We start from the raw sequence: 20,216 nt of genomic DNA on the forward strand, positions 1-20,216 counted from the left end.
TTGCTTTCTCTATTTGCAGCCATCCCCACACCCCACTTTAGGTGGTGTGCTTCTTATTAGGATCTCACCAACACATAACATTTGCCTTTCATGCATATATTTTTAATATAATTTATTTATTTATATATATTGTACATTATTGTTCATTTTTGTACAATGTTTGCTTTCTCCTCTCAGGTGTAGTCCTCATAGAATTCCCACCACCAGTTTACTCGTGCACCATCACCATAGTCCCTTGTGCTCTTCCCACCCCTGTTCTGATCCCTCTCCTTCCCCCTCCCCCACAGAAGGTCTATGATTTATAGTTCCCTGCCAATATTTTTTTGTTATTATTTTTCCCCTGATCCCTTATTTGGTTCCCCTACATTCCTCCTATAAGTGAAAACATCCAATATTTTTCTTTTTCTTTCTTGCTTATTTCACTGAGTATAATCCTTTCCAGCTCCATCCATGTTGCTGGGAATGACATGAGTTTATCTTTTTTGATTACTGAATAGTATTCCATTGCATATATGTACCACAACTTCTTGATCCAGTCATCTTATTTTTGGGCATTTGGGTTGTTTCCATATCTTACTTATCATAAATAGTGCTGCAATAAACATAGGGGTGCAGGTATCCTATTGAATTAATGTTTTTGTGTCCCCTGGTAGATTCCTAGGAGTGAAATTGCTGGTCACACGGTAGCTCTATTTTTGGTAGTTTGAGGAACCTCCGTACAGCTTTCCATAGTGGTTGGATCAGTTTGCATCCCACCAGCAGTGTAAAAGAGTTCCTTTTTCTCCACATCCCTGCTAACATGGTTGTTGCTATTTTTTTTAGTATGTGCCATTCTCACTGGTGCAAGGTGGTATCTCATTGCGGTTTTGATTTGCGTTTCCCTGATTGCAAATGATTATTTGCATTTTTTCATATACCTGTTGGTCATTTGCTTTTCCTCTTTGGAGAAGTGTCTGTTTAGCTCTTCTGCCCATTTTTTGACTGGATTGTTTACTTTGTTTTTGTTGAGTCGTGTAGAGTTGAGTTTGTTGAGTTTCTTAGTAGATCTTTGTGATCAGTCCCTTATTCTTATCAGTTGTATGGAGTGCAAAAATTTTCTCCCAATCAGTAGGGTGTCTCTTTGCTTTGGTTAATGTCTCTTTTTCTGCACAGAAGCATTTTAGTTTGATGTAATCCCAGCTGTTTATCTTTTCTTTCAGTTTCTTCACTTTGGGGGATGAGTCTTTAAAGATGTTACTGAGATGTATGTCATGTAGTGTTTTACCTATATTTTCTTCTATATATTTTATGGTTTCAGGTCTTATGTCCAGTTCTTTTATCCATTTTGAGCTGATGTTTGTTTCATGCATATATTTTTTTTAAAAAAACCTACATTTTTATGGAGCTACCATACGCTCTGGCAATTCTGCTGCTAGGGATCTACCCAAAGGACACAAAAACAGGGATTCAAAAGAGCACCTGTACACCTATGTTTATTGCAGCACTATTTACAATAGGTAAAACCTGGAAACAACCCAAATGCCCAAAAAATAGATGACTGGATCAGGAAGATGTGGTACATATACGCAATGGAATATTACTCAGCAATCAAAAAAGATAAACTCATGCCATTCGCAGCAACGTGGATGGAGCTAGAAGGAATTATGCTCAGTGAAATAAGCCAGAAAGAAAAAGAAAAATATCGGATGGTTTCACTTATAACAGGAATACGGGGGAACCAACTAAGACATCATTTTAAAAAAAAAAAAGTAACAGTACAAACCACAACAAAGCAAAAACAGACAATTATAAAAATACTGCAGGGGAGGAGGAGGGAGAGGGGTGATTGGGAGGGAGGGAGGAGCACAGGGGACTGAGGTGATGGTGCGCGGGTGCCTTGGGGAAGGAAACTCCATGGAGACTTAATCTGAGGGGGTGGGGAGGCAAATAATGTCTAAAAAATGTAAAAAAAATTGATAAATGTTAAAATTAAAAAGTGGAAAAAATACAAAAGTGCAAACATACAAAATAAAGGAGATTAAACAAAAATTAAAAATTAAAAAACCCACATTTTTAAATGATGACTGGAAGTTGACTGGGACTGATCCTGTCTCACAAACACTTGGAAGGCAGGCGGTAGAGCTAAAGGAACAGAACACAAATGATGATCTCCAGGTGTAATGCACAACACTGCTTTCCTTCTTCCCAAATTTCTATGTTCCCACCCATCCACCTTATCAGATAGGTGAGTGAGTTCATGGGCAATTATAACTCTGAAAAACCACTATCTTCTGATAAAACCTACTTCTATTTTCATCCATGTTGGGAGTTTGGGAAAATTTGGAGAGCATCTTATTTCCTCTCAAAGACACATATATTCCTTTCTCTTTCACCACAACTGCTATTCATTCTTGGCTTCGAAAGCAGCATCCTGTTCAAACAACCATTTGATTGTCTTCCATGTCCCACTGATTTATTGAGCCAAGTATGTTTGGACTTGGTACCAATGGGATCGGAAGGCCTATATGAAGAACAAGTGAAATGAAATGCTACATCTCCCTTCTCATGTTGTGGAATCTTTCTGCCAAGTTTATGGCCTATGACTGATGGAAGTGACAAGGGGAGCAGTTTTTTCCAATTATACTTTGGCCAAATCTATAGGTGATAATAAGCCACATGGTGAGCACATACTTATGACCATTAGTCAGGGACTCTAGTGCAGTTTGTGTAGCTCATTGTTCAGGCCTATGAAGAGCAGAGACAGCCCAACTCAATTCAACTCTTTTCCAACAAAAGAGGGCGGATTCCAGCTCTGTTCCTTCACAGCAAAAAGCTGCCTCCCTTGACTGCATCTCAAGAAAGAAAAGGAAACTTCAGCTTGAAAATGTTTGGAAAATGAGAAGACTTCAGAAGAAAAGCACTGAGGCCCGAAAAGCATCAGGCCTGAAAGTCAGCTACTGGGGATCATTTTCCAACCATCCTTGGCAATTTTGCAGAGTTTGCATGTTGAATCTCAGCTCCTTGCTGGGCAAGATGCCTTGCAAATACAAAACACTGATTGATCTCATGAAGACCACAGAAGGTTTTTCCAAGGAAGACAGTTAGGAAACACAATTAAAGAGAAACCAGAAGTGTCCCCTGTCCCAGGCTCTTGGGGGCCATTGATGTTTGTTTCAACTGGTTGGAACATAACCTCTGTGGCTCATCTGGTTTCGCATTTTCCCTGGTACAGGTCATCTGGTTTTGATCAAAAGACAAGCAGAGTAAGCAACTATAGTTGGATTGACACAAACCCTCAACCACTCCTGGAAAACTAAGCAAAAACTTACTCTCTGACAGCATCAAATAATACAATGTCCCGCTGGGAAAGAGAATATAGCCCAGACCTCAATTTCCCATCCAGAGCTTTCCCCATTGCAGGAAGAATCTGGCAACATAAGATGTTCACAGGAAGAGTGGTTTGGTAAAGACCATATTAGCATTTCCAAGGGGGGATGTGAGGAACACTTGCTTGCGAAAATTTCTTCTAGAAAGTGTTCTTTGTTCAAAAAAAAAATGTGGGAAACACTGCATACTATTTCCTTCTCTTGGAATTTCATAGAACATTTTGACATTTCGAGGGCTCTAAAAAGCCCTGCAGTTAAACATAGCAGCAACAAAAACCACACTTACGCAACCATGGAAGCCTGTATTCTTGCAAAACCTAAAAGCATTCTTGCAAATTTGTTTTTACATAGAACACACTTCAAAAAACACCAAACCAAATCCACATGTATCTTCACACTCAGCAGTGTGATTCTTGATGATAAGTCAATCCAGCAGACAATACTCTCAGAAGAGCAAGGTGGTCCCGGCCTATTCATCTGAACTTGGTGTCGATAGCAGCCCCAGGTCAGAGCAACGAAAGTCCTCCCCTTAGAAGAAGCAGCACAGTGTTTGATCATGCTCACTATACTGAGCCCAGAGTTGTGGGTTCATGTCTAGATCAGGAACTTCAGAAGAAGCCCAAAGCCCTAAAAACTTACAAGCTCTACTGTATATACATTATAATTTAAAATAAACCCAACACAAATTGTAAAATAAATAAAAGGAAACTTAACAGAATTCAGAATGATTCCATGATGAGAACTTCAATATTTGAAATATCAAATTCTTGCCAAAAAAGTACTATGCCAGCTCTGCCAGTACCGTAAACACAAGTCCTGTCCCAGGATCTGCCACTCATTGACCCAAAGCTCATAGATTCACCTCTTTTGGCCTTAGTCAAAAGAGCATATGAGGTTAAACTAGTCTAGATATTCACTAATATTCCAGCCCTAAATTTCTATGATTCCTCTTGCTATGTCAACTAGGCCTTGATCGTCAGCCTGACCTTGGAGAGTAAAAGGCTTTCTGCAGTGTACTACGGTATACACCTTCAGTTTCTGAACTTAGCAGACACTGTGGATGCCCAGCACAGCTGTTCTTAGCACATCCTTCCTTCCCATTCTTACCACCTCACTGATGGATTCTGACTTCAGACACGGCTAAGATTTACCTGACACTTCTTTGACCATAGGAGTTCACTCAGGCTGTGTCGGGCAGGCTGAAACTGTCATGAAGTTAATAATCCTCCACAGCAGCCCTCAACCAATGGTTGGTAAAAGTTGATCTATAAATACCCCAACTCCCTGTTGCATGGTCAGAAAATCCCTGAGGGCATTGACAGCAATATGACAGCAGAATGAAGATACAGGCTCACCTACTTTTATTCTCAGGTAGACTGCAGCAGGACAAAACCAGTAACTCCTGAGTGTGGAACAGAAGACTGCAATGTGCACTGGGAACAGCATGCAGAGAAGGGGACGGCAGTCCTGTAACCAGCTGCTGCAGGAACCTAGTGTCCCCAGCTACTAGCCACTGCCAAAAGTCCATCCGCAAGGTCCCAGCCACCAGCTACCACCTCCGGAAGTACAGTCATGCTCACGAGTGATGGGACTCTAAATGCAGTCTCCAGCCACAGGAGCCAACGACAGGACCTGTTCTCAACTACTGCAGCTCTTGGAGTAGCAAGCCAGAGGGACAAAGGTCTGAGAGACAGTCCTGTGGATAGGAGTGGGATTGACTATCCTTTGGATAGCAGAGGCCAATGAAAACTTCAACAGTCGACATGGAGATGATTCACAGTACGTCGGGCAAGAGTTGGGTGGAAAGAGGAACCTGGGGGGCTGTGCTCTGAAATAGAAGGCACCAGTAACATGGCTATTTGCAGGTTACATGATTATATATATATATACAGAAAACCCTAGAGACTCTACTAAAAAACTATTAAAAACAAAACATCTATACAGTAATGTGACAGGCTATAAAAGCAATATATGGAAGTCTATTACATTCCTCTTACAAATAACCAAGTGAAAGAGAAAGTAATCAAGAAGCCATTCAAGTTACATCACAGAGTATTAAACACCTAGGCAAAAACTTCACAATGATATTGAAAGACCTATTCAAAGAAAACTACAGGGCATTGCTAAAAGAAATGGAAGACACAAGGAAATGGAAATATATTCCATGCTATTCACTTATACTAAGTGAAAGACAGACAAACACTGGATGGTTTCACTCATATGTGGAATATAAAGAAATAAAAGAACTGACAAAACTAAACCAAGACAAAGCCAAGATACCTGATTGCAAATTTGCGACTACTAGAGGGGGAGGGCAGGATGGGAACAAAGGGTTGAGGGGGCCCAATGGTATATGGTAAATGGAAATGGATGCTCAGGTGGTGCATGTGGTTGGTGATGTACATCTGAGGAAGTGTAAATCTGTTCTCCTGAACCATATACAATGCTATAAACCCATTTTACTTGGATAATAAAAGAAGAAAAAGAGACACTCTGAAGTTTATATTTCCACTCTCTCCCAGAATTCCCCAACAGGATGGAGCCCATTGTTCACAATGATAGTGGCCTTCATAATTCACTATTCTGTAATTCTTTCTTTTCCTTATTGCATTCCCCCCTCCCCTACCAGTATTTCCTGGGATCACCTCCCAAATAATCTACTTGTACTCAGATCCTTGTTTCAGAATTTGTTTCTGGAGAACCAAACCATGACACTAGGCCAGTATTCATTTCCCCACTTTCTTCCTCCCTAACCACACCTTCTCTTGGTTTAGCTATCTACCCTGCAAGAAAATGTATTCCTTTTCCCATCTCTGGAGATAAAAGCAAACCAATCACGACAATGTCAAGCCACGTCTTAGTGATAAGATAGGATTTGATCTGATTCTAGTCAATGAGATCTGAAGGGAGAATTCTGGGAAATCGTGCCTTGCATCAAAACAAAGAGATGTCTCCTATTCTTCCACTGGAAATTGACATGTCTGAATGTGATGTCCAAAACTGCAGCCTCCAACTTACGACCAGGGGAGCCTGTGTGGAGGGAAAACTGATTGACTTAATATGTAGGGTAGAAAGATGGCAAGATCTTGTCTTCTTGATGGTATATTTGAGCTGCCTCTGAGTCTCTGGATTTCTCACATGAGATGATAAATTTTGTAGTATTTAGACCAATTTCATTCAGTAGCAATATTCTGTTACTTGCAGTTAAAGATATCTTCTCTGATATACTTTCCAAATGATTTCAGGAACCAAAACAAAATATTTTGTTTTGAAACCTGTCACTGGAGAAATTAAGTCATGCATAATTTTTAACAGATATATCAATACTAGGAACTGGTTCAAAAGATTATGGCTCATACTATATAGCCATGGAAAAATCTCCCCTTAGAAAAAAAATGTCTAATGACACAGAAAATTACTTACGTGTATTTTTCAGTAAAACTACAAGTATTATACAAATGCGTTTAAAAGCATTGCAGTTAAAACCCAGAAAGTTTACTTTTTTGGCATTTTTTTTTTTGCATCTTTTTCTATGAAGGCAGAGCATTGCTTTTATAGTTGTTCTTTTCAAATGGTACTTGGAAAAGTAACTCTGGCTCTGTCAAGTGTTCCTCCTCTTTCCTCCCTCTCAGGGAAAGAACCAAGTATCCGGCATCAAAGGATTCACAAAGGGACGACGGGAAGAAAGTGGGCAGAACAGCAGCGACCTCAGTTTCAAAAGGTCAGTGTTATGAGTTATTCAGCACAGAGTCGTCAAGGAAGTCATAAGAAGTAACCATTTCTCTTGCTACACAATGGCTATTATGTGAGAATTTCCAGCATCCCGATGGGCATATGTAGGGTTGTCTTTCAGCTTGAGCCACTCACTGTCAGGAAGCTGGTCTTCTGACTTCAGAAGAGAAGGCAGGGCTTGAGGAACATCTTCTATGAGATAATTTACTAGAAAGGAAATAGGAGTTATTTTTATTTATTTATTTTTTTAAGATTTATTTATTTATACAAGCACTGGGTACAGCCAGAAGCGCGAGAGGGTGAGAGAATTCACCAGAGCCAGAGCAGGGAGCAGAACAAGCAGACTGACAAAGTACACTGCTGAGGGGAGCAGCGGGTGGCCGGAGAGGTCTGCGCGCCATGTGGGATCCTCCCCGGGGGCTGGGGATCGAACCGGCTCTGCAGAGGCTGGGGGCAGCTTTGCAACCCAGCACTCAACCGCTGCACCACCGGGGAGGCCTGGAAACAGGAGCTATTTGCAGTATGGAAGGGAGCAGAGAGAAATTAAAACCAGCATCATGAGGGTGATGATGAAAGGAGAAAGCAACAGTTAAGAAGGAAGAGAAACAGTGCCAAGAAGCCCTGTCACTGGCATCCTCTCCTCCAGTGAGTCCTGGGCATCTGAAGTTGCAAGCACTTCATCGTGGTAGAGGGGTTTTTGCAGGCCCCAGCAGCTCCAGCGTGGTTCCTGTCCAGAAAAGCGGAGAAGGCACAGGCCGGCTCCTGTTGACCGACTCAGAATTACATCATCTTCCTTAGGTGTGTTGCAAAAACACGTGGAAAGCCTTCCAAGAACCCAAAGCTACTTCCGCGCATATGGGGATGAAAGTTAGATATGCTGAAACCACCAGAACAAATTCAAACCAAGTGTTGACAGGCAGCGTGATGGAGTGGAGGGTGTGCTGTGTTATGCTCTGCAGAGCTGAGTTCAAACCTCAGGTCTGGAATGCACTAGTTGTAAGACTTTGGTTACCCATTTACCATCTCAATACCTCAGTTTCCTCCTCTGTACAATTATTATTATTATTATTATTATTATTATTAATTTGACTTTGTAGCCTCCTTCATATGTTTCTTACAGATTTCTAGTGGGATAATAAATCCAATGGGATTAGTTCATTTAATTATCACTGCAGCTGGAAATTAATTTTGCATTCTTAATTTTTACTTAAAATGAGGCAGAAAATGCTAGAAACCGCTTTGGCTATTGAAGGCACATATGTGCCTGGCCTGCCTGGTGGAGCACACATCATGAGAAATTGTGACCAGGTACTGAAAAAAATCTGTCACAGGGTCCAGTTGATGTTTAAGAAAAGGTCTTTAACTTCTAGTTACAAGTAATTCAATCAGGGGCGAAAATGAAACTACGGCTCCAATGAAACAGAATGTGTAGACAAACTCTGCTAGACTTTTTGTGGCAGAAAAACAGTTGGAGACAGTAATCTGTGTTTTGTTACCTCTGTATTTTCCCCTTTGTGTCCCATCCAACCCCTCCCGTTCATGTAGAGAGTTGGTTCCTGTTCATCTGGGGGGGGGGGGGGGGGTGAGGGGAGGGGGACATAAGAGGGAGAATATACTCATGGCCTAATAGAGAAGGGATCTAGGCCCCACTGCTTGACTGTTCTGGAACACAAGGAGCAGAATCCAACACAACCCCAGAAAGCGAATGGCATTCAGGTTATATCTCATTCATGGCCATACCACCCTGAGCACACTCCTCTCATCAGAATATATTAATAGCTATAGGCAGTCTTACAAATTGAAGCACATGTCCCAAGCGGAATTTGAGAGATTGAGAAGCAAGTGGACCTGGACCTGATAGGCCACAACACAGCAACAGTGGCCCCAAATTGTCCCATCATGTAGTTTGAATAAATCCCTAGAAAAACAATGAAATTCCAGAAGAGAAGAGAACTCAAGAGAGAACCATATTGATATTTCCAATCCATGATGGAAGTCTCAGAATGGAAATTAAGTTATAAAATGTCCCACTCTATGTCTTACACATAGGAACTTAGAGCTCGAAACTCTTTACCAGCAGCTATACTTACCCTGTCATGAAATTAAAGGTGCCAAAGAGAAGGAGAATCATAACAACATGAGGAAAAGCAGCCACTTGGAACACTCGAGAAGAGCAATTCAGGGAATTCCTAAGTCTTTGAATGCAAAAAAAATACATTCAAAATGTGCTCATGATACTAAAAAGGAAAGTAGTCCATATTAAAATGTATAAGGATCAATTTGTGCTAGATCACTTTTTAATTGATACTTGATGAAGTTTTTAAGTACTTTTTTCCTTTAAAAAGCTGCTATTTAAGTTGATGTTGGCTCTTACAATTTGTGATATTTTAAAATGGGAGAGGTGCGTTTTTCAACATTTTTAAGATTTTCAGCTGTCAAAATTCCTACCCATCAGCAACCAAAATATCTATAAGGGATTTATTTTTGTACTTTTTAATGAGCTACAGCTATATAATGGAATGCAGAACTTAGAAATGGTCTCAGAATATTTAATGGCATGGAAAATGTTAAAGTTGGAAAACAAAAACCTGTGTGTGCATAACCTACAGTTCTGCTTCCATGGTGTTTACCAAGCCCTCTAAAGATTGCCCTTTAATCTAATAATTTAATGTCTCGGGAGTTGTTAGTCCTTCACTGCAGCAACCCCTGCTGCCGTGGCCATCATGTCCTTTCCTGGGTCGGGGCTCCTGCTGCACCTCCCCCTGCAATGACCTTTAGGGCTAACCGTCCCTAGGTCCAGCTGGGCAACCAGCGCGCAGGGGGAGAACAGCAAAACACCCTGAAGCAGGGGAAGTACAGCGAAGTTCCCTGAAAAGACAGAAGCTTATCAAAAGATAAAGACCACCAGGAACCACTACAAGAATGCTAAAAAACCTTATCCCGTCTTTCTAGAACTACAAACTTTAATCCCTTATTGTCTTTCTAAACTTCCTTCTTTCTTCTATAAAGGTCATTGCTTGTTAATTAAAAATCATATGAAATCCTTAAAACAAGGCTGACTCAAATGAAACATTACTAAACCCTGTAATAATTAAAATATAGTTTAGGTAAAAAAAAGTAGTTAATAAAAAATGCGATTATATAGTTTAAAAACAAAACTAATGGTCTATCTACTTAGGAATGAGGCTGGGTCCAGATGTAGATCACCGCCCTGTCGGTGATAGGCTCAGCCCATGAGCAAGCTGATTTCATTGATATTCATTGTCCCTGTGCTTTTGGAAAACATATATATACTGGTCACAAACTCAAAGAAAATTACACTCATATTTTCACTCTTGAAGTGTGTCTGTTTGTCATTTCTTTCACCGACGCCCTGACCACCCTGCACGCTTCTCTCAACCCTGAGGTGGCCTCATCGTCTACTGCTGTGCTGGTCCGCGGCAGGCTCCCTCACTGCTGAGCCTACATACAGCACCTAAAATAAAGACTGGACATAGTAGGTATGCAAGAAATATTCTGTTATATCACATTGAACCTGGAACACCATTTCTAGCACTTTGTCCAGGGTTCTGTACTTAATCCTGTAACTTTTTCAGTATTTCTGTACTTTTTATCAATACACTGCATAAACACATTTATATAGGGCCTCCCTGGTGGCCCTGGGGTTAAGTCTCAGTGCTATCACTGCTATGGCCTGACTTCACTCCCCAGCCAGGGAGCTGACCTCTCCCGTCTCACCCACTTCTCCCCTCAGCAGTGTATTTCAGTAAATATGCCTTCTTTGCTCCCCACTCTCTCTGGTAAATCCTCTCATCCCTCCCAAACCTGTGGCCGGCCTACACCCCAGTTCTATGCAAAAATAAAATCTATTAAAAAAAGACATGCCACTGTGCAGGAGTCACAGACACGCAGGCCTCAACCTTGGCTGTGGGCCTCACAATGGTGTATGAACTGATACCAGCCTCTGGTGTCATCACCCATGATGACAGAGCCTTGGTGGAAATCCAGGTTACCAGTGAAGACCTTCCGGCACACTAGTGGAGGGAAAAATAAGTCTTGACACATTGGAGAGATTGAAAGAAGCATTTTTACTATACGTGATTACCCTAGATTACTAGACGATGTAAAGAAGTCTGAAAGCTCCACAACAAAAAACAAGTAAAACCAGACACTTCCCTGGGAAGGGTCTGTGTTTGGTTAATATGTAATATCAGGGAAATGCCTTTACCCTGTTCTTCCCTCCAAATTTTACCACAACTCCCAGATCTCTTCAGGCCGTCCCAAGGCCCTCTTCCTTCCCTCTTCCCCTCTCCCAGCCCAAGAGCACCTTCCCTGATTCTGTCCTCCGGACCATGCTGTGGGCCCTGTCTTGCCGTCAGGAGGAAAGAATCCTACAAAGGCAGGGTGTGAAAGGAGGAAGGACTTTCAGGCATGGGGAAGAGGAAAGGCCAAGCCAGCGGGGTTTTCTGGAGCACCCCTCATCACGCCAGAGGCCACCAGTTTCCTTTCCTTCTCTTCTCAGATCAGCAAAAGAAGCTGAAGGATGGACTAACCTGGGTTTTTCTACTCCCTGAGTAGCAGAAAGGCTTTACCTCTCAAGTCAGTACTAAATGTGCCATGATTGCCAGCAAATTGACCTCTAGTTAGTTGACAGCTAAATATGGTCAAAGTGGGGGAGTTATGGCTGGTTGAGGTCCAAGTGGGGGACTTATGGCTCACTGTGTGTCAGGTCAAATGATGCATTGCAGAGGGGGCAAGTATTGGAGGAGTGTGTATGTGTGTGTGTGCGCACGCGCGTGCGTGTGTCCCACAGGGATAGATATACCGAGAATTGAAACAGTGGAGGGTGGAGACCTGCAGGGTCCTTTGAAACTCCCAGGTGGAACCCAGGTCGGACATACATCCTGCATGGACCTTTCCTGCCCAGCCAGGATATCCTGTGTTTGTCAAAATGACTGCACAGGGAAGGCATAACCATTGTCCTTCCCGAAATCTGCCAGTCAACCCCTCCCCAGCCTCCAGCAGCCGCCCCAGGCGGAGGAAGAATAACTTTGGAAACGTTGTTATCAGCATCCTACATGGACTTCCTCACCTCCTCCCCAGCTTCGTCAGCCGCAAGCTCCTTAGCATCCTCAGAGACCTGGGCGACCGGGATGGACTCCACGCCCCAAAGCCAGCCCCCCTCTCTTTTGCCAAAACCTGCCTCTGCACAGCCGTGAGTGGGCAGCCGAAGGCCGCAGCTGGAGTCCAGGCCGGGATGGAGCCCCGGCTGGGGCCCGAGGCTGCCGTCCTCCGCCGGGGCGGGCCGGCCCTGCTGCTGTGGGTCGTGGTCCTGAGCTGTTCTGTGTCCTCACCGGCTTCTCCCTCTCCTTCTCTGGTGCCCCAGGTCAGAACCAGCTACAATTTTGGAAGGACTTTCCTCGGTCTTGATAAATGTAATGCCTGCATCGGGACATCTATTTGCAAGAAGTTCTTTAAAGAAGAAATAAGGTCAGAATCTCAATGAGATAACTTGAAGGGGCAAAATTCTGTTCCTTGCACGAGAAGATATCCAGGAGTTTGTTGCAAATGGGTCAGGATGTAATGTATAGGTGGGAGCTAAAGCAAAACCATTTAATCATAATGATGATGGGGTGAAGTTAGGGTAGAAAGTGAGGGAAGATGTGAAGCGATATTCCAGACCAAAATGCTAAATTCAAAGTTTTCTTTTAAGTGGGAATTTAAAGTTTTCTTTCCTATGCGTCTAGTAGTCTGGAACTGTTGAGTTCACCAAGTTCATATCTCAGAGGGGGAGGCAAATAAGTTTATAGAAAGCCTACTGTGACCGACATTTTAAAGCTATTTTTATTTATTCCTCAAAACTATGCTGAGATTTTTTGGTTTTGCACGTGTCGTTCACTAAATTCAGTGACTTGGCATTTTGGGGCCCAAAGCAGGGCAGTTTGTTCTAAGGCTTTGGAACCAGTTTTCTGTTGTGAGATGTTGCCTCGATCAGAGGAAAGCCCAGATTTGGTGAAATGCACATAGCTCTCACCAAAAAGTCGTGTCACACTCGAATCCACGCCTGTCAACACAACGACCCACTCAGCATAGCCAAGGCCCAGCAGGTGCTGTAGTGACTCTTCTGGAACACTGATCAATCCTCCAGGGACTCAGGAGGAGGGAGCTGTGTGATAAATGGTGACAGTGAGATCTGATGGAGGCCAGAAGTGAAGTGTGAAGGATATCTCAGAGCTCTTGGAAGAGGAGATTAAATCCAAGAGCGGACAAGAGAAGGTTTTAAAGGATGAGCTGAAATTTAGTGGGAGGGGAAGGGGTTAAGGTAGGAGAACCAGCATAAGCAAAGTCCAAACGTCTAAGGAGAGATATGAAGTACGTACTGGCTGGAGTGTGGGACAGATGTGGATGTGTGGCAGGAGGAGGTTGGGAGGGTCAGACGGGCAGGAGGCTTTGAATGCCACACCAAGGAATCAGAACCTCAACCTGTGGGCTAATGGTTTAGAGTTTTTTCAATACCAAAGACCCTTGGTAATAGTTCTCTTCTCCTCTGCCCTCCCTCAAGGACCTACCTGGGGTTGATAAGATTTGGTGACCAAATTAAAGGCATTTATTTACAATAATTTCATTTACAAGATGATTTAACCAAATATATATTTCATTGTTTAACTAAGTTACTAAACGAAAATAACAAATAGAAGATGTAAGCAAAAATGTTGACTTTCTTTTGCAAAGTGGGATTTTATGAAGTTGATGTGGACTTTTCCTACTAGACTTTTATTTTTAGTTACCAAGCATTTACTATATGCCAGGCACGGTGATAGGCAGTGAACATTCAACTTTGACTAATAAAGAGGTGCATCTTGCACTCCTCGTGTTTGTAATTGGGTCGGGAAAGGGTTAGATGCCAAGTAATCATGTAGCATTTGTTCTAAAGGAGAAACCCAGGTACCAAGGGATGGAATTACAGGAGTCCAGGCCTGACCAGGGGACCTAGGGAGGCTTTCTGGAGGAGGTGAGATATAGGATCTTAGTGTGCATGTGAGAAGAAAGCTTTTCAGGTATATAGGACAAAAAAAAGGTGTGCAGTTGTGCGACCAGAAAGAGAGGTGAAATGTGGCTGAAGTATAGGGAGAGCTATTACGGGTTTTTTGTTTTTATTTTATTTATTTATGCATACAATAACTGGGGTATAGGCCAGAGGTGTGGGGGATGGTGAGAGGATTCACCAGAGACAGAGTGGGGAGCAGAACAGGTGGATTGACTGAAACACCCTGTTGAGGGGAGCAGTGGGCAAGTCAGGAGAGGTCTGCTGCGCCATGTGTGTTAACTCCCTGGCCGCGAATCAAACTCATGCTGCAGTGGCTGGCGATAGCTCAATAGCACTGAGACTTTAACCCCTGCACCACTAAGGAGGCCCAGGATGGATATTATGTTAAAAACCTATCTAAGACCTCCTTCACCCTCCCAGTCACATGCATACACACACATACTCTTACACACACAAAGACACACACACACATACATGTCCCTTCAAATTGCCCAGAAATCCCACCAACAAGATTATTGGAATTATTCCCAAAATAAGTCCCAAATAAGAAGTTACTATTCCCAGAATAAGTCTTGAATGTATTGATTCCACTGAATTCTTAGCAGAGAGAAGTTTTCAGACCAATTAAATCAGAATCTCAGGCAGTGGTACCAGGCATCAGCATTATCTAAAGCATTCCAGGTGATTCTAACTTAGTCAAGTCTTAAATCCATTGGCTTAGAGGCACTGTAAATTCCTTTTCAGGTTGGTTATGATTATGGCACTGGGAGATGGTCGGGAGAACACTGAAGAGATAAGGCACCAGCCTCTGAAACTTTGTGAAATATGTTACAGAAACAATGACAATTTACATTGAGCTAGGAATTCCCAAAGGACTGAGGAAAATACGGTCTCTGAAAGATTTAATTTTGAGCATCTGTATCTGACTATTAAAAGTCATTAGCTCAACATTCAAGAGGTACATACTGACTTCCTCATATGTATGTTCATATATACATGGATATAAAATGTTTATTGAGATAACATTGATTTATAGCACTATATATCTTGGGGATGTAGGTTCACACCCCTACAAATATCTGTTTCTATACCACACCCACCACCAAGGTACCCATAGTCCTTCAACACAGTCCATTGGGTCCCCTCACCCTTTGTTCTCCACCCATCATCCTCCCCCTCTGGTAGCCTCAGTTCTACAATCAGATTTCAAGGGTTTGTTTTGGTTTGCCTTTGTCTGTCCCTTTGTTTTGATTTTTATATTCCACATGTGAGTGAAATCATTTGGTATTTGTTTTCTCCTTACTTATTTTGTTTAGCATAATCCCCACCAGTGCCATCCATGTTGTCTCAAATGGCAAGATTTCATCTTTTTTATAGCTGAGTAGTATTCCATTGTCTATATAGACCATATCTTCTTAATCTACTCATCTGTCCCTGGACACTTAGGTTGTTTCCATAACTTGGCTATTGTAAATAGCTCTGCAGTGAACATAGGAGTGAGTCCATCCCTTTGATTTAGTGTTTTTTTGCATTCTTTGGGTTGATACTTAGGAGAGGGATTACTAGGTCATATGGTAGATCCATTTTTGAAAAACCTCCATACGTTTTCCATAAAGGCTGGACACCAACAATGTACCAGTGTTCCTGTTCCTCCACATTTGTTGTTTCTGGGTTTTTTTGATATGGCCCATTCTCACAGGTGTGAGGTGGTATCTCATTGTGGTTTTCATTTGCATTTCCCTGAAGATAAGTGATGATGAGCATGTTTTCATGTGCCCATTGGCCACTGTATGTCTTCCTTGAAGGAATGTCTATTTCCACGCTGACCTTGATGCTGTTGCTAGAGGAGGAAGAGGGGAGTAAATAAATGGTATGTGCCATGGAAAATTACTTAATTACCTGCCACCTCCATCTTGCTGGAGAAAGCAGCATGGGAAAGCTATTATCCACATAATTCATTCCTTGATAATAATTGTTTATTGCTTCCTAGCCTATTAGGCTTTTTTAAGGCAGTTTGAAAGTTACAAAGTTGATAGCCCCTCACTTTGGGGAAGCTCTATGCCAGGATACGGTGAGGGAGCAAGATGAGACCTATGATTTTGAAAGAGCTGGTAGAGAGCAGTGTGCAGGTGGCCCGGTGATGCCAGCAGGGGAGGCCAGACCAGTTCTCCCAGTCTGGGAGAAGGGTCATCAGGAATAAAACAGGGCAGGAAGGATGCAAGTTGACTTAGATATAGACTTGTTTTGTAGACCAGCTCGATATGAGAGGAAATACAGAGGCGGATGTTGAAAGTGAAATTGAGATTTCCCAACTAAGAAATGGAATAGAGAGACTCAAAACACAGTGGAACTGATTCCTTGGAGAAAGGCGGCCATGAGAAGATAGACATATTTTAAGATAGGAGGAAGGGAAATTAAGGTATTCTGCTTAAAGAAAAAAAAAAAAAAAAAACCTCCAGGTTCACATCCTACATCAGACAAGTAAATGACTCTTACAACTGACTCTTTGCCAAGTGGCAATAAATGAAGTTTTTCTCACCAGGCAGATATTGACCAAATTCAGGAAGCATTTCCCCAAGAGGTTTGGGTTCCATTAAAGTTCAGGATATTACTTCAGCTCCCTCAGAATTCATTTTCCATGTGTGCGTAAAGGGGAAGTGTGTAAATACAAGCAGGAAAGCACCAGGTTGGGCAGACCGGGGTTAGCAGCTCTCCATGTGGAGAATGAAAATAAGCAGAGAGCCAGTAAGTGGGTCTGAAGATGTGGACATGATAGTCTATATCCTTTTCTCCACATTTAAATAACTTTTTTTACTTAAAAAATAATATCTGTGTGTTCTAGAAGTTCAGTAAATATTGATTTAAGAGCGCCCCTAATAAAAATCACATGTAATTGCTCCACCAAGCACTCAGCCCTCTGTTAAAGTTTTGGAGTATATCCTTGCCACTTTCTTATTTATTTATTTGCTTATTTATTTATTTATTTATTTATTTATTTATTGTTAATGAAGTAGCATCCTCCGCCGTCATCCACTCTCCTTGCCACCTTCCTTCTAGGAATGTTTTCCCAACAAAACTGTCATTCCCTTTCTAGGAATTTTTTCCCAACAAAACTGTAATTCTACTATGTATATACTTTTATAAACTTTTATTTAACAATATATTGGGAATACCTTTCCACATTAACTATTTCACTCCACGACTTGATGTTTTTTCAAACAGCCGGACACATAAAAGTTTTTTTCTTTTTTTTTTTTTTTTAAGGTCAGGAGAAGCTTTATTACTCATGCATGAGGTCCCAGACAGGTTTTATTATTAATGCTCTCATGAAAAATCTGCACAATCGCCACAGATAGTCACTGCAGAAACCACTCCTTCTCTTGTCCAATCTTGCCACTTTTTTGCCAGCACCCACACTAGCCTTGGCAGTCCCTCCATCTTCATTCTGTTCTTGCGTTCCTTTCGCTGTTTTCTTGATGTCTTTTTCTTCTCCTGCAGCCATGTCTTGCAAGTCTATGGTTCGCTTTTCTTTGTATTGTAAATCATGCCAATGCCAGGTGTCTTGCCACCTCCATTGTGGGTTCTGAATCCAGATACAAAGATGACTTCGGGGTGGTCTTGTGCATTTTTAGCTATTTTTTTCCAAATTTCTGTCTTGGTATCATTGCCTTCCCAGAGTGAAGGACGTCAGTGACCATTTGTTTTTCTGGGGAAACAGCCGGTTGGTCATGAACTTCCTGTTCTAGATCCTTACTGTGTCATTCATGACAGCGGTGGATCTTCAGGCAGCCAGGGAGGAAAAGCATTGTTTGATTTCTAAAAAGCTTCATAGTATTCAATTGCATCAATCAACCGTATGATTCATTTTTTTTAATTCACTATTGTGAAACAACTAGACCTTCTTTCACGTTTTAGTATTACAGTGCTGTGCTGAACATCTCTCTGCACATAAAATTTTTGTGCACATCAGTGAGTAACTCCTAAAAAAAATTTTTTTTAAAAGATTTATTTATTTTTATACAAGAACCGGGGTACAGGCCAGATGCGCAGGAGGGTGAGAGGATTCACCAGAGACAGAGCCGGGAACAGAACAGGCAGACTGGCGAAATACACTGCTGAGGGGAGCAGCGGATGAGACAAGAGAGGTCTGCTGCACCATGTGGGTATCTCCCTGGCAGGCCAGGATCGAACCCACACTGCAGAGGCTGCAGACAGCTTCACAGTGCAATGCTCAACTGCCTGTGCCACCAGGGAGGCCCCCCTGTGACAAATTCTTAAAAGTGGAATTTCTGGGTCAAAAATTATAGCGAATTTGTTAAGATTTTTGATACGTGTCTCCAAATGGAGGCGCCTACCTATACAGGTCACTTCTTGCACACTCACAAATATTTAATATTACTGCTGTTCTTAGTTTGTATTTCTTCTGAGTTCAGTCCTTTCTTCAGGTTTATTGGCCATTTTTTTTGTTTTGTTTTTCTTCTTCTTTTTAATCTTCCCCCACCACCATCCCTTCTATCCTCTCGCCTTCTTCTCCCGCTCCCTTACTTCTTAACCTTGAGTCTTCACTGCATTTACTAATGTATGCTAGTTCTTACAAGTATTTTACTTTATCAAATCTCTGCTATGTAAACATCTAGTATTTGCCTTTGTCATTGTGACTTGCTTATTATCCAGAATTTCCTAATTCCCTCCATTTTGTTGTAAATGGCTGCATTTCATCTTTCCTCATCGCTGAACAGTATTCCATAGTGTATACATACCACATCTTTTTCATCCAGTCATCTAACGATGAGCATTTAGACTACTTCCATATTGTAAATAGTACTGCAGTATTCTAGAGTATATGGTTTTTTGCGTTGATAATTTCATGTTCTTTGGATAGATGCCCAAGAGTGAGATTACTGGGTTGTACAGTATTTCCCTTTTTAGTTTTTTGAGATGAATGCAGATCTTTGTCCATAATGTCAGCACAATTTACATTCCCTCCAACAGTACAATATGGTTCCTCTTTCTCCACATCCTCTCCAGCACTTGTTGTCAGGGGTCTTTTTTATTATGTGTCATTCCCATAGATGTGAGATGGTATCTCATTGTGGTTTTAACCTGCATCTCTCTTACTGGAAACAATGATGAACCCTTTTTCATATATTTTTGACCTCCTGGATATCCTCCTTGGTGAATTGTCTGTTTACACCTGCTGCCCATTTATTAATTGGGTTGTTTGCTTTTCTGCTGTTCAATTGTAGACCTTTTTTTAAATTTTATTTATTTATTTATTTTTAAACTTTTATTTTATTTATTTATACATACAAGAACTGGGTTACAAACCAGAGGTGCGGGGGTGAGAGGATTCACCAGAGACAGACTGGGGAGCAGAACAGGCAGATTGACTGAAACACATGGCTGAAGAAAACAGTGGTGAGTGAGGAGAGGCGCAGCACTGCTGCGCCATGTGGGTAACTCCCTGGCCGCTGGGGATCGAACTCATGCTGCAGAGGCTGCAGATAGCTTTACAGTGCGGTGCTTAACCTCTTGGGCCTCCAGGGAGGCCCTAGACCTTTTTACTTATCTTGGATATTTACCCCTGTTGGTCATATCTTGTATATTTTCTCCCATTAAGTAGGGTATCTCTTTAATCTTCTTATGTATATTTTTGCTATACAAAAGTTTTCTAGCTTGAGGTAATCCCAATTGTTAATTTTTGCTTTTATTTCCCTTGCCATAGGGGTTAAATCTCTAAAGACATCTCCATCATTGATGTCATGGACCATATTGCCATGTTTGCTTTTATATACTTCATTGTTGCAAGTCTTATATCTAAATCGTTCATCCATTTGGAATTTATTTTGTATATGGAGTTAGAGAGCAATCAAATTATTCTTTTATGAGTGGCCTTCCAGTTTTCCCAGCAGCATCTCCTTTCCACTGTGTATCGTCACACCTGCTTTACTATAGATTGGGATATGTATGTGGATTTACTTCTGAACTTTCAATTCTGTTCCATAGATTAAATGTATCTATTTTTATGCCATTACCATATTGTTTTTAATACTTTTGCTTTATAGTAAAGT

At 41.7% G+C, this 20,216-nt stretch overlaps 1 protein-coding gene across 1 annotated transcript in view; it reads left to right on the forward strand.

Annotated features, from left to right (window-relative positions):
• Positions 1-12,129: 12,129 nt before the first annotated feature.
• The window catches only part of DIPK2B (divergent protein kinase domain 2B), a 32,214-nt gene continuing 24,127 nt past the window's right edge, over positions 12,130-20,216 (forward strand). The window contains exon 1 of the mRNA XM_037512494.2: positions 12,130-12,587. Coding sequence (XP_037368391.1) covers positions 12,355-12,587 — 233 coding nt within the window. The 5' untranslated portion in view covers positions 12,130-12,354. The remainder of the gene's footprint in view (positions 12,588-20,216) is intronic.

This window comes from Talpa occidentalis, unplaced genomic scaffold (genome assembly GCF_014898055.3).
Source record: "Talpa occidentalis isolate TD23 unplaced genomic scaffold, MPIMG_talOcc4v2.1 talOcc4.15, whole genome shotgun sequence".
NCBI classification, from domain to species: domain Eukaryota; kingdom Metazoa; phylum Chordata; class Mammalia; order Eulipotyphla; family Talpidae; genus Talpa; species Talpa occidentalis.